Genomic DNA, 14,818 nt, shown 5'->3' with positions numbered 1-14,818 from the left:
CGTACCACTGCACTCCAGACTGGGTGACAGAGCAAGACTCCATCTCAAAAAAAAAAGAGACAGAGTCTCCATCTTTCAGCCAGCTTGTAGTACAGTAGTAGTGTGACACAGCTCACTGTAACCTAGAACTCCAGGGCTCAAGTCATCCTCCTGCCTCAGTCTCCCGAGTAGCTAGGACTCCAGGTATGTGCCACCATGTCAGACTCATTTTTAAAAATTTTGTATAGAGATAGGGCCTCACTATGTTGCCCAGGCTGGTCTCGAACTCCTGGCCTCAAGCAATCCTCCTGCTTCAGCCTCCCAAAATGCTGGGATTACAGGCGTGAGCCACCGTACCTGGCCTCAAAACACATATGATTAAAAAAAAAAAAAAAAACTCAGCCAACTAAAAATGAAAGTTGAATTTCTTCAACTTGACAAAGGCACCTACTACAAAATACCTATAGCTAACACTTAACTGTAGAAGACTAAAAATATTTCCCCCCAAATCGGGAACAAAGCAAGGACATCCACTTCCACTGTTCCTTTTAACATTACACTCAAAAGTCCTAGATAGTGCAATAAAGCAAGAAAAATTAAAAGCGTATTAATGGGAAGGCAAGAAGTAAAGCTGTCTTTATTTGCAGACTATACCATCATCTACAGAGAAATCACAAGGAATGTACAAAAAAGGTGCTAGAGGCCGGGCGCGGTGGCTCACACCTGTAATCCCAGCACTTTGGGAGGCTGGGGCTGGCAGATCACCTGAGGTCAGGAGTTCAAGACCAGCCTGGCTAATATGGTGAAATCCCGTCTCTACTAAAAATACAAAAAAATTAGCCGGGCGTAGTGGCGGGCACCTGTAATCCCAGCTACTAGGGAGTCTGAGACAGGAAAACCGCTTGAACCCAGGAGGTGGAGGTTTTCAGTGAGCCAAGAGCACACTACTGCACTCCAGCCTGGGTGACAGAGCACAAGTGTGTCTCAAAAAAAAAAAAAAAAAGGCCAGGCGCAGTGGCTCAAGCCTGTAATCCCAGCACTTTGGGAGACCGAGACGGGCGGATCACAAGGTCAGGAGATCGAGACCACCCTGGTTAACATGGTGAAACCCTGTCTCTACTAAAAAATACAAAAAACTAGCCGACTAGCCGGGCGAGGTGGCGGGCGCCTGTAGTCCCAGCTACTTGGGAGGCTGAGGCAGGAGAATGGCGTGAACCCAGGAGGCGGAGCTTGCAGTGAGCTGAGATCCGGCCACTGCACTCCAGCCCGGGCGACAGAGCGAGACTCCGTCTCAAAAAAAAAAAAAAAAAAGCTAATAGAATTAAGAGTAAGAGTTAACAAGGTTGCAGATACAAGGCCAATATATAAAATTCAATTTTATTTCTACATAGTAGCATTGAATAATTAAAAAATAAAATCTATAAATATAACAGCATCATAAAAACAAAAAACATTTAGGCTCGGCCCTGTGGTTCATGCTTGTAATTCCAGCACTTTGGGAGGCAGAGGTAGGAGGGCTACTGAGGTCCAGAAGTTCAAGACTAGCCTGAGCAACACAGTGAGACCCCCTCTCTACAAAAATTCAAAAAATTAATTAGCTGGGCATGGTAGCATGCACCTGTAGTCTTAGCTACTCGGGAGGCTGAGGCTGGAAGATCACTTGAGACCAGGACTTGGAGATTACAGTGAGCTATGATCACACCACTGCACTCCAGCTTAGATGACAAAGAAAGATCCTGTCTCAAACATACACACACACACACACACACACACACACAAATAAATAACACTACACACTCACTAGAATGGCTAAAAACATTTAGACAGTTTCTTACAAAGCTAAACATACTTATTACAGACCCTACCATTCCACTCACAGGTTATTTCCCAAGAAAAATGAACAATATGTCCTCACAAACACTTATACACACACGAATACTCACAGTAGCCCAGAATTAGAAGCAATCCTGTGGCGAACAGACTCTAAGGTGACCCCATGATCCCCACCTCCTGGTATCCATGCCCCTGTGCTGTTCCTTCTCCTCAAATGTGGGCAGGATCTGTTACTTGCTTCTGGCCAACAGAATATGGCAAAGGTGACAGCATGTACGTGATTGCATTAATGTGGGTAAGATACATGGTGGTAATGTCCATTTTACTAACAGACTCTCCCTTTTGCTGGCTTTGAGGAGGCAAGTGGGAAGACTCATTTGGCAAAAAACTGAGGGCGGCCGTTGGCTGACAGTAACAAACTAAAGTCTCCAGTCTCATGGTCCATAAGGAACTGAATGCCACCAACAAGCACACAAGCTAGGAAGCAAACCCCTCCCCAGTCAAGCCTTGTGTGCGACCACAGTCCCGACAGGTTTCTCAATAGTAGCCTGGTGAAACTCAGCCCAGCGGTTTCCTGACTCCTGACCCACAGAAACCATAAGATAATCAATGTGTGCTATGCTAAGCTGCTAAATTTGTGGTAATACTGTTGCTCGGGAATCAAAAACTACTACAAATGTCGATCAACTAGTGAACTGATCAACAAATTGAGGTACAGCCATCCATACGATGGAATACTACTCAGTAGTAAAAAGTAATTCATGGCCAGGCACAGTGGCTCACACCTGTAATGCCAACACATTGGGAGGCCAAGGTAGATGGATCACCTGAGGTCAGGAGTTGAAGACCAGCCTGACCAACACAGTGAAACCCCATCTCTACTAAATAAAAAAAAATTGGCTGGACGCAGTGGCTCACACATGTAATCCCAGCACTTTGGGAGGCCAAGGTGGGCAAAGCATTTGAGGTCAGGGGTTCAAGACCACCCTGGCCAACATGGTGAAACCTTGTCTCTACTAAAAATTCAAAAAATTAGCCAATTAGCCAGCTATGGTGGTGGGTGTCTGTAATCCCAGCTACTGGAAAGCTGAGGCAGGAGAATCTCTTTTTTTTTGAGACGGAGTTTCACTCCTGTTGCTCAGGCTGGAGTGCAATGGCACGATCTTGGCTCACCGCAACCTCCACCTCCCAGGTTCAAGCAATTCTCCTGCCTCAGCCTCCCTAGTAGCTGGGATTATAGGCATGTGCCACCACACCAGGCCAACTTTGTATTCTTAGTAAAGACAGGGTTTCTCCACATTGGTCAGGCTGGTCTCGAACTCCCAACCTCAGGTGATCCACCCGCCTAGGCCTCCCAAAGTGCTGGGATTACAGGCGTGAGCCACCGCACCCACCCAGGAGAATCTCTTGAACCCGGGAGGCAGGGGTTGCAGTGAGCCAAGATTGCACCACTTCACTCCAACCTGGGCAGCAAGAGCGAAATATCATCTCAAAAAAAAAAAAAAATGGTAATTCATTACTGATAATTACTGATATATACAATAACATGAATAAATTTCACAAACATTATTCTGAGCCAAAAAAGACGTAAAAGAAAGCTGGGCGCGGTGGCTCACACCTGTAATCTCAGCACTTTGGGAGGCCAAGGCAGGCGGATCACAAGGTCAGGAAATCGAGACCATCCTGGCTAACACGGTGAAACCCCGTCTCTACTAAAAATGCAAAAAATTAGCCAGGCGAGGTGGCGGGCACCTGTAGTCCCAGCTACTCGGGAGGCTGAGGCAGGAGAATGGTGGGAACCCAGGAGGCGGAGGTTGCATTGAGCCGAGATTGTGCCACTGCACTCCAGCCTGGGCGACAGAGTGAGACTCCATCTCAAAAAAAAAAAAAGACACAAGAGGTTGGGCGCGGTAGCTCACACCTGTAATCCCAGCACTCTGAGAGGCCTAGACGGGCAGATCACGAGGTCAGGAGATCGATACCATCCTGGCGAACACAGTGAAACCCTGTCTCCACTAAAAATACAAAAAAAAAAAAAAAAAATTAGCCAGGCGTGGTGGCGGGCACCTGTAGTCCCAGCTTCTAGGGAGGCTGAGGCAGGAGAACGGCGTGAACCCGGGAGGCAGCAGAGCTTGCAGTGAGTGGAGATCGCGCCACTGCACTCCAGCCTGGGCAACAGAGCAAGACTCCATCTCAAAAAAAAAAAAAGACATAAAAGAATACATAATGAATTCATCCATATGAAATTCTAGGAGGGACAAATATAATTTATAGTAATAGAAAACAGTTCAGATTTCCTAGGACCACACGCAAGGATTCACTGGGAAGGGGTGTAAGGGAACATTTAGGGATACTGAAACTACTGATCTTGCTTGTGGCAGTGTTGGTTACACAGGTTTAGGGGCGGTAGTGGTTACACAGGTATACACAATTTGTCAAAACTCAAACTGATCACAACACACCTATTCGAATTCCACAGTAAAGTTTAGGCCATAAGACTTTGTCAGTCAATAAAATATTAAATCTAAAATACTGACAAAAACTTGGCCAGGCTGGGCGCGGTGGCTCATGCCTGTAATCCCAGCACTTCGGGAGGCCTAGGCGGGCAGATCACGAGGTCAGGAGATCGAGGCCACCCTGGCTAACATAGTGAAACCCCGTCTCTACTAAAATACAAAAAGTTAGCCAGGCGTGGTGGTGCACACCTGTAGTCCCAGCTACTCCAGAGGCTAAGGCAGGACAATCACTTGAACCTGGGAGGCGGAGATTGCGGTGAGCCGAGATCACACCACTGCACTCCAGCCTAGAGACAGAGCAAGACTCCATCTCAAAAAAAAAAAAAAAAAACTTGGCCAGGTTCACATCTGTAATCCTAGCACTTTGGGAGGCCAAGGCAGGAGGATTCCTCAAGCCCAGGAGGTCAAGACTGCAAGTGAGCCATGACTGTGCCACTGCACTCTAGCCAGGGTGACAGAGTGAGACCCTGTCTCAAAAATTTAAAAAAATACTAGCAAAGTTGCAAAGAAAGCAACTAGTTTAGCAAGTTACCTTTATGATGGAGAAATGTGATAGACACCACCTTAACCAAGCAATCAAACTTAATCTTCAACAATGGGACACGTTCCTCCAGATGTGATACACAGATAGACACAATGTAACTTATTTAATATTCTCACAAAAGAATGTTTAACCTGGATCTAAACATAAGGGAACAAATCAGACAAATCCAGATGGTGGAACATTTCACAAAACAACTAGTCCAGACTCTCCAAACATGTCAATACCACAAAAAATAAAAAATGTAGATGAACTCACCAGAAATGCACGTATTATGTTCACAAAAAGACATGTACAGGTGTTGTCATAGCAGTAGTATTTGTAATGACCCCAAAAGTGAAACAATCTAATGTCCATTAAAAGCAAAATGGCTCCGGCCAGGCACGGTGGCTGACACCTGTAATCCCAGCACTTTCGGAGGATGAGGCAGGCGGATCATGAGGTCAAGAGATCGAGACCATCCTGGCCAACGTCGAGAAACCCCATTTCTACTAAAAATATAAAAACTAGCTGGGCGTGGTGGCACGTGCCCGTAGTCCCAGCTACTTGGGAGGCTGAGGCAGGAGAATCACCTGAACCCAGGAGGCAGAGGTTGCAGTGAGCCGAGATCGCGCCATTGCATTCCAGCCTGGCAACAGAGCAAGACTCCATCTCAAAAAAAAAAAAAAGTGGATGGGCCACCCGCAGTGGCTCAGGCCTATAATCCCACCACTTTGGGAGGCCAAGGCGGGCAGATCATTTGAGGTCAGGAGTTCAAGACCAGCCTGGCCAACATGGTGAAACCCCGTTTCTACTAAAAACACAAAAATTAGCCAGGCATGGTGGCAGGTGCCTACAATCCCAACTACTCGGGAGGCTGAGGCAGAAGAATCATTTGAACCCAGGAGGCAGAGGTTGCAGTGAGTCAAGATCGTGCCACTGCACTCCAGTCTGGGTGATAGAGCAAGACTCAGTCTCAAAAAAAAAAAAAAAAAGGAAAAAAAAAAAAAAAAAAGTAGAATGGTAGCCAGGTGTGGTCACTCACACTGGTAATCTCAGCACTTTGGGAGGCCCAGGCAGGCAGATTGCTTGAGCTCAAGAGTTCAAGACTAGCCTGGGCAACATGGTAAAACCCCATCTCTACAAAAACTACAAAAATAATTAGCCAGGTGTGGTGGCATGTGCCTGTGGTCCCAGCTACCAGAGGAGCTGAGGTAGGGGATGGCTTGAGCTTGGGAAGCAGAGTTTGCAATGAGCCGAAATCGTACCACTGCACTTCAGCCTGGGCAACAGAGCCAGATATTGTCTCAAAAAAAAAAAAAAAAAAAAGAGTAGAATGGTTAATAATAAATGGCCAAACACATTCATACAATGTAGTAACTATATAACTATATAAAGTCGTGATAATAAACTCGCTGTTCCTCATCATGAATGAATCTCAAAAATATACGTTAAGTAAAAGGAGCCTGGGAAACTAAGGCGGGAGGCTCGCTTGAGGTCAGGAGTTCGAGACCAGCCTGGGCAACACAGCCAGACCTGACCTCTACAAAAAATAAATAGCTGGGCATCATAGTGCACGACTATAGTCCCAGCTACTCAGGAGGCTGAGGCTAGAGGATCACTTGAATCCAGGAGGTCAAGGCTACAGTGAGCTGTGATAACACCTCTCCACTCCAGACTGGGTGACAGAGTAAGACCCTGTCTCAAAAAACAAACAAACAAACAAAAAAGTTTAAGGTTGGGCATGGTGGCTCCCAGCACTGTGGGAAGCCGAGGTGGGTGGATCACTTGAGGTCAGCGGTTCAAGACCATCCTGGCCAACATGGCAAAACCCTGTTTCTACTAAAAATACAAAAAAATTAGCCAGGCATGGTGGTGGGCAACCTGCAATTCCAGCTACTTGGGAAGCTGAGACAGGAGAATCTCTTGAACCCAGGAGGCAGAGGTTGTAGTGAGCCAAGATTGCATCACTGCACTCCAGCCTGGGCAACAGAGCAAGACTCCATCTCAAACAAAAAAAAAGAAAGAAAGAAACTAAAGAAACAAATCAATGCAAACTCTGTTGCTTCACTAGATCCTGATTTGTTTTAAGTGTGAAAATTTGAGTGCAGATTCTGTTTTAAATAATATTATTTATCAACACTTAAATTTCTTCTGTGATAATGGTATTGTGGTTATGTAGGGGAATAATAACCTTACTCTTATGAGAGACAAGGTGAAATATTTTAGGATGAAAAATCCTTGATGTCTGTAACTTACTAGAAATCCTTCCCCCCCCAAAAAAATATGTATGTATGGATGGATGGATAGATAGATAGGTAGATAGATAGATAGATAGATAGGTAGATAGATAGATAGATAGATAGATAGATAGATAGGTAGATAGATAGATACATAGATAGATAGATAGATAGATAGATAGATAGATAGATAGATAGATAGATAGATAGATAGATAGATAGATACTGACATAAGGAAATTCAGCAAAATGTGAACAGTGTACCTTGGTGAAGTTTTTATGGGAATTTTACAGAAGTTCTCAGTATTATCCTTTCAACTTTTCTCTATGTGAGAAATTTTTCAAAATAAAAAGTTGAGGCCGGGTGCAAGGCTCATGCCTGTAATCCCAACACCGTGGGAGGCCGAGGCAGGTGGATCACCTGAGGTCTAGAGTTCAAGACTAGCCTGGCCAACATGGCGAAACCCCGTCTCTACTGAAAATACAAAAAAATTAGCTGGGCGTGGTGGCAGGTACCTGTAGTCCCAGCTACTCAGGAGGCTGAGACAGGAGAATCTCTTGAACCCAGGAGGCAGAGGTTGCAGTGAGCCGAGATCGTGCCACTGTACTCCAGATCGGCAGACAGAACAAGACTCCATCTCAAAAAAAAAAAAGTTAGCCAAGCATGGTGGCACGCACCTGTAGTCCCAGCTACTCAGGAGGCTGAGGCAGGAGAACCTCTTGAACCCAGGAGGCTAAGGGTGCAGTGAGCCAAGATTGAGCCACTGCACTCCAGCCTGGGCAACAGAGGGAAGGGAGACTCCGTCTCAAAAAAAAAAAGAAAAAAAAAAAAGTTGAGAGGGCAAATACCTTGTCTGACCTACTGTTATTCAAGAGTTCAACAGACTCTCAGAACCACATGTAAAGACTGGGAGAAGGAAACTAACTCTGGGCACTTACCATGCAGCAGGTGCTCTTCACAGCTGTGATCTCAGTCAACACTAAAAGGGTAATTATTTTTTATTTTATTTATTTTTTAAGCAATAGGGTTTCACCCTGTTCAGGCTGGAGTACAGTGGTTTATTCACATATGTGATCATCGTGCACTAGACTCCAACTCCTGGGCTCAAGCAATCCTCCAGCCTCAGCCTCCTGAGTAGCTGGAACTACAGACATGCACCACCACACCCGGCTTTAGGGTAACTATTATTGCTCTCGTTTTACAGAGGAGAAAACATACTCAGAAATGTGGAGTGATAAGTCCAATAGTTGTGAGTGATGAAGTTCCACCAAAACCTGCCAGGATGTGAGGCCATGCTCTTCCACTCTTTCACTCTGCTCTTCTCCCTGCCTGCTTCTGTAGCCTCTCAATGCAAAATTTACCGTACTCAGTGAACCTCTACAGATAGGAAATCTACCTTCCACAGTAATACTCAATACTCAGTAACTGTGAAGTAATCAGACTGAACCATGCCTCTGTTGTTCAGCGAAGCAAGAAAAGCTAGTAGGAAAGTTGGGAAATAGAGATAATGTTTCTCATTCCTACGGGCTTCAACATGTACACACCAGAAAGGACTTCCATGAGAGATCAGCCATGCTGGCTGTGCGTGGTGGCTCATGCTTATAATCTCAGCACTTTTTTTCTCTCTCTCTCTCTTTTTTTTCCCCACAAACAGGGTCTTGCTCTCTCACCCAGGCTGGAGTGCAGTAGCACAATCACCATTCACTACAGCCCCAACCTCCCAGGCCCAAGTGATGCTCTTGCCTCAGCCTCCTATGTAGCTGGGACCACAGGCAAGCGCTACCATGCCTGGCTAATTTTTAAATTTTCTTAGGAACGAGGTCTCCCTATATTGCAAAGGCTGGTCTCAAACTCCTGGCCTCAAGTGATCCTCCCACCTCAGCCTCCCCAAGTGCTGAGATTACAGGTATGAGCCATCACGCCCAGCCAGGAACTCACCACTACAAAAACTGTTTTAAAAATACTTTAGCCAGGCATGATGGTGTGCACCTATAGATCCAGTTACTTGGGAGGCTGAGACAAAAGGATTGCCTGAGCCCGGGCGGGCAAAGATGCAGTGAGCCATGATCACACCACCGCACTCTGGTGACAGAGTTAGACCCTGTCTCAATCAATAGATCAACCACATAAAACAGAGCAATGTGGGGAACACAGAACAAAGGAAGCAATAAATGAAATTCCAACAAATTGCCTTGAGGATAGACTAAAAAGACTATACCATTATGAAAAAGTATGTTCCTGGGGGAGGGGGGAGGGATGGCATTGGGAGTTATACCTGATGTAAATGACGAGTTGATGGGTGCAGCACACCAACACGGCACAAGTATACATACGTAACAAACCTGCACATTGTGCACATGTACCCTAGAACTTAAAGTATAATAAAAAAAAAAGAAAAAGTATGTTCCTGAAGTGCAAAAGTAATGAAGGACAGCTAGCATAAACACTAGCATTCAGGGCATTCCTTGAAATTTTAAGGAATTACTTCTGAATAAAAGAACTTTACTAGACAAGTAGTCAACACATGAAAAATGATACCCCAAAAGATGTTGTAAAAGAACTTGAGGAAAGTTTAGATCCATTAGTGAGTGAAAATTCAGAACTTATTAAATTGAATAATAATAATAGACAACACATTGTTTCAGGCACCGTTCTGGCACTTTTACATGAATAACTGATTTAGGGCCAGGCGCAGTGGCTCACGCCTGTAATCCCAAGCACTTTGGGAGACTGAGGCGGGTGGATTACCTGAGGTGAGGAGTTTGAGACCAGTCCAATATGGTGAAACCCATCTCTACTTAAAAAAAAAAAAAAAATACAAAAATTAGCCAGGCATGATGGTGCATACCTGTAGTCCTAGCTACTCGGGAGGCTGAAGCAGGAGAATCACTTGAACCAGGGAGGGAGAGGTTGCAGTGAGCCAAGATCGTGCCACTGCACTCCAGCCTGGACAACAGAGTGAGACTCGGTCTCAAAAATAAATAAATAAATAAATAGATAACTCATTTGGCCCTCAGAGCAACTTTATGAGATTGGTCCTAGTATTTTCCCTGTTTTACACATGGAGAAATTAAGTCCAGAAAAATTAAGTAGACCTGTCCAAGATCACATTGCTGGTAAGTTAGTGGAGTTAGGATTCCAAGCCAGAGGGTCTGGCTTTAGAGCCTGTATTTGTAACCACTATTCTACACTGCCTCTCAAGGGAAGAGAAGGTTATTCACGTTTAATCGCTAGAAACCAGAGACTGATAGGACAAGGCTAACGAACACACTTTCTGTGAGAGACAGAATACTGGCTCAGCCCCACAGTTCTAACCCTACACAACAAACCAGGTGTGGGGGAATTAGCTAAACAATCCTTTCAATCCTATACTGTTTTAATCGGAGAAATGGGAAACTGGATTGATCAAGACTTGAAAATGAAACAAACAGTTGCTGAAGAGCATTGGTTCATTCAAAAAGTGTGCATTTGCTACTTGTTAGATAGCGATAGAATCTGGTATGAAAAGTTCAAGCTTTGGCTGGGCGCGGTGGCTCACGCCTGTAATCCCAGCACTCTGGGAGGCCAAGGCAGGCGGATCACGAGGTCAGGAGATCGAGACCATCCTGGCTAACACGGTGAAACCCCATCTCTACGAAAAATATAAAAAATTAGCCAGGCATGCTGGCGGGCACCTGTAGTCCCAGCTACTCGGGAGGCTGAGGCAGGAGAATGGCATGAACCCAGGAGACAGAGGTTGCAGTGAGCCGAGATCGCGCCACTGCACTCCAGCCTGGGCGACAGACGGAGACTGCGTCTCAAAAAAAAAAAAAAAGTTCAAGTTTTTCCGCCAGGCTGTTGGCATGTTCTGTTGCAATCCTACCTCTACCAGCTTTGGAAAGCAGGGCAAAGAAGAAGCAGAGCTGAAAATCAAGTAAGTGATGGCCATGCCCCCTTAAAGGACCTTAGATCCTTTTCTATTAAATACATATACAGAGAAGGCAAACTTGCAAAACCAAAAGAATCCTTGGGCATGACAATGGCTCCAAGTGGCAAGATTTTTAGTACTGTTTACAGCACTGGCAAATTAAATGTCCTGTAAGAATCAGGAACAGAGCCGGGCATGGCGGCTCACGCATACAATCTCAGCACTTTGGGAGGCTGAGGCGGGCAGATCACTTGATGTCAGGAGTTCAAGACCAGCCTAGCCAACATGGTGAAACCCATCTCCACTAAAAATACAAAAATTAGTCAGGTGTGGTGGCAGGCACCTGTAGTCCCAGCTACTCGGGAGGCTGAGGCAGGAGAATAGCTCAAACCCGGGAGGCAGAGGTTGCAGTGAGCCGAAATTGTGCCAATGCACTCCAGCATGGGTGACAGAGAGAAACTCCATCTCAAAAAAGAAAAAAGAATCAGGAACTGAGGACACCGTTCAATCCCAGCCTGCGGGCATTCCTAACACAAAACAATTCAAGAGAAACCCAGACCCCAAGATGCCTCAGTATTTCACAAACTAAATGTGGTAAGGCAAGAAAGGAGAGGCTCTCCTCGCAAGACACTTGCCAAACTCCAGAACACCTGACGGTGAGAAGGCCAGAATCACTCCTTGTTATTTCCCATGTTTTACAATCAAGACATCTTCTTCCTGAATCATTCACACTGCTAATAGAAGCTGGTATGGGGGAACACACCAACTCCTTTAAGTGCAATTCCTGTAACAGATACCCAGAATAAGACAGTAAGAAACACTAGGCGGTGGTCTTCTACCTCTAAAGGAAGTGAAATACTAGTAAGTTGCTGAAAACTCTTAGACGTGTTTCAAGGAGGTGGGAGAGGAGGAATGAGGCCCCAAGTTGAAACTATTTTCCTCTTCCTCATTCTAATCCTAACTAAACTCAAAAATATATGGAAGACTAGTGGAGTCACACAGGTACAATACAGGCTCAACAGGGCACACGATTTGGGGCATGTCACAAACCCTTAGTATTCATTTCTGTGAAATGGAGGTTAACAGCCTGCACTTCATAAACGTTGTAGTGAACACTAAACGAGATAATAGATGTAATTTGTCCTCAACATGACAGCACATACGCAGTTAAATGTAAGATCTCTCTTAGCCCTTTTCTCCTCACCCCATCCCACCCCACCCCACCTTTGGACTATAAACCCCTTCGGAGGCCTTATCATCCACTGCCTCCCTACCGCAGAGGCACAGGCGTCAACACTGGTCCCTATTGTCCCCTTTTTAGAGTGGGATTTGCCCGAATCTGCAGGTGAAAAGCTAGAGCGGAGCTCTCGGCCAACAAAACCAAACCCAGGGAAGCGAGGATGGGTCCTCAGCCAAAAGCTTGGTGGCGTCTGTTATTCACAGTGCGTCCCTTTCCTATCAACGCACTGCGAGGGCTCGACTATATTATTTCTGACTCTCCAACTTGACGAGAAAAGCGCAAAGGTGACTACAGATGAAGAGGCTGGCAGCCACTCCAGGAGGCTGAGGCCGTGAGGGAGTGGGAACCCTGATGGAATCAGGCCCCTCCCCGGAGGGGACAGCCGGGAACGATCTATCCTCTCCTTCTCAAGCCCTCGCAGCTCAAGGCTGAGGACTTCCCAAAGGTCCCGCCACCCTCCCCGCCAAGCTCAAGTGGGACCAGAGGTGCTGGCAGGCAGGAAGTTGGGACCCGGGGGCAAGGCCAAGCACCAGAGCCCGGGCTCCGGAATGTGGTCAAAGAGGGGTCACCGGGGGAGGGGCCGGGCGGGGAGGACCTGGGGAGGGGCGGGGCTCGGGAGGGGGCAAGAGGTCGGGGTCCCCAGCCTCGGAGACTCGGGGTCCCTACCCGGCTCCCAGCCGTATGCTCAGCGCCCCCTCCAGCCGGGGTCTCCGCCGCACAGCGGAGAAGTCCCACTCCCCTTACCTGGCTCGGCTGCTCTGCCTGCTCCGAAGACGCCATCTTTCTGAGGCCTGACTAATCAACCGCCGCAGGGCGAGGTTTCTCCCAGGCGCCCTCGCTCTCGCCCTCCCGCCCAGACTAAGGTAGCCGGAACAGAGCCTGTCGATGTGGGGGACTGGGGCAGAGGGTGGAGCCCAGGTGTCCGGGTCACCTTGCATAGTTTCCGTTAATCTCTGCTTTCCAGGAAGATCCCAAGTCTATAGCTTCTTTGCGTTGTTGCGTTGTTATATGTGTATTATTCTGGGGTTTTGGTGGGTTTTTTTTTTTGAGACGGAGTTTCGCTCTTCGCCTATGCTGGAGTGCACGATCTCGGCTCACCGCAACCTCCGCCTCCCGGGTTCAAGCGATTCTCCTGCCTCAGCCTCCCGAGTAGCTGGGATTACAGGCATGCGCCACCACGCCCGGCTAACTTTGTATTTTTAGTAGAGATGGAGTTTCTCCATGTTGGTCAGGCTGCTCTTGAACTCCCGAACTCAGGTGATCCGCCTGCCTTGGCCTCCCAAAGTGTTGGGATTACAGGCGTGAGCCGCCGCGCCCGGCCCATATTATTCTTATTGAGTTAAATCTCTGCCCATCCCCACAGTGCCGTGAGCATATTTAGGTACTTGCTAATGGATGAATGCGAAGAAACTTGGAAATTAATTTTTAGACATCAGTTCAGTTCCATTCATTGAGTGCCTACTATATGCTAGGAACTTTGGTAGGCCTTGAAATAAAAAGATTCAAGACTCAGTCCCTACTCCCACGCCCAGGCCAAACACACACACAATTACAGTATTGTGGGGATAGGACTCAGATAAGAGTGCAGGTCTATTGCGAGAACACACAAAAGGCATTTTGAAGAGAAGAGGCTTCTACAAAACGTCATTATTTTACTCTGGTTGAATTGTTAGATTTTTTTTTAATTGTTGGATTTTAAATTAAATATTGGACAGGAGCAGTGGCTCACACCTGTAATCTCAACACTTTAGGAGGCCAAGGCAGGAGCATCCCTTGGGCCCAGGAGGTTGAGGCTGCAGTGAGCTATGATTATGCTACTGCACTCCAGCCTTGGCGACAGAGCGAGACTTTGTCTAAAAATAAGATAAGAAAATTAAAAATTAAATTATATGAAAAAGGATACATACATTAGAGTTAACCGCCAGCTCCTATTATAGTTGTGTTTTGATCAATATAGACTGCTTAAAAGGCATGACTTAATTAATAATTCCTCCCACTAAACGCTGTTTTAAATGCCTAAACTTTTCTTGAGATAAATATCTAATTTCCTCTCCCACGTTTTTTTTGTTTGTTTGTTTGTTTTTGTTTTTGTTTGAGACGAAGTCTTGCTCCTGACGCCCAGGCTGGAGTGCAGTGGTGCGATCTCGGCTCACTGCAACCTCCGCCTCCCGGGTTCAAGCGATTCACCTGCCTCAGCCTTCCAAGTAGCTGGGACTACAGACGTGCGCCATCACGGCCGGCTAATTTTTGTATTTTTAGTAGAGACGGGGTTTCACCATGTTGGCCAAGCTGGTCTCAAACTGCTGACTTCAGACCATCTGTCCGCCTCGGCCTCCCAAAGTGCTGAGATTACAGGGGTGAGCCGCCGCCCCCGGGGCCCTCACCCACGTTTTCATAAACAAAATATGAGGTGGGAGGATGGCTTGAGCCCAGGAGATCAAAACTGCAGTGAGCCATCATCGCGCCACTGCACTCCAGCCTGGGAGACAGAGCAAAACGCTGTCTCAAAAAAAGAAAAAAAAAAAACAAGGAAGGAAACTGTCCCCCGAATGAATAAATATGAGCAGATAATTACTTCTAGTT

The 14,818-nt window shown here is 46.5% G+C and overlaps 1 protein-coding gene across 3 annotated transcripts in view; it reads right to left on the bottom strand.

Annotated features, from left to right (window-relative positions):
• The window catches only part of PEX14 (peroxisomal biogenesis factor 14), a 158,026-nt gene extending 144,950 nt beyond the window's left edge, over positions 1 to 13,076 (bottom strand). For 2 of the 3 annotated variants that reach the window (XM_025382312.1, XM_025382313.1), the window contains exon 1: positions 12,980 to 13,076. In XM_025382312.1, the coding sequence (XP_025238097.1) occupies positions 12,980 to 13,015 (36 nt within the window). In that variant the 5' untranslated portion in view covers positions 13,016 to 13,076. The remainder of the gene's footprint in view (positions 1 to 12,979) is intronic. The other variant, XM_025382319.1, reaches the window with a different exon arrangement.
• Between the last annotated feature and the right edge of the window lie 1,742 nt (positions 13,077 to 14,818).

The sequence above is a fragment of the Theropithecus gelada genome, chromosome 1 (assembly GCF_003255815.1).
Source record: "Theropithecus gelada isolate Dixy chromosome 1, Tgel_1.0, whole genome shotgun sequence".
NCBI classification, from domain to species: domain Eukaryota; kingdom Metazoa; phylum Chordata; class Mammalia; order Primates; family Cercopithecidae; genus Theropithecus; species Theropithecus gelada.
This window is presented reverse-complemented; position numbering and strand designations above follow the sequence as displayed.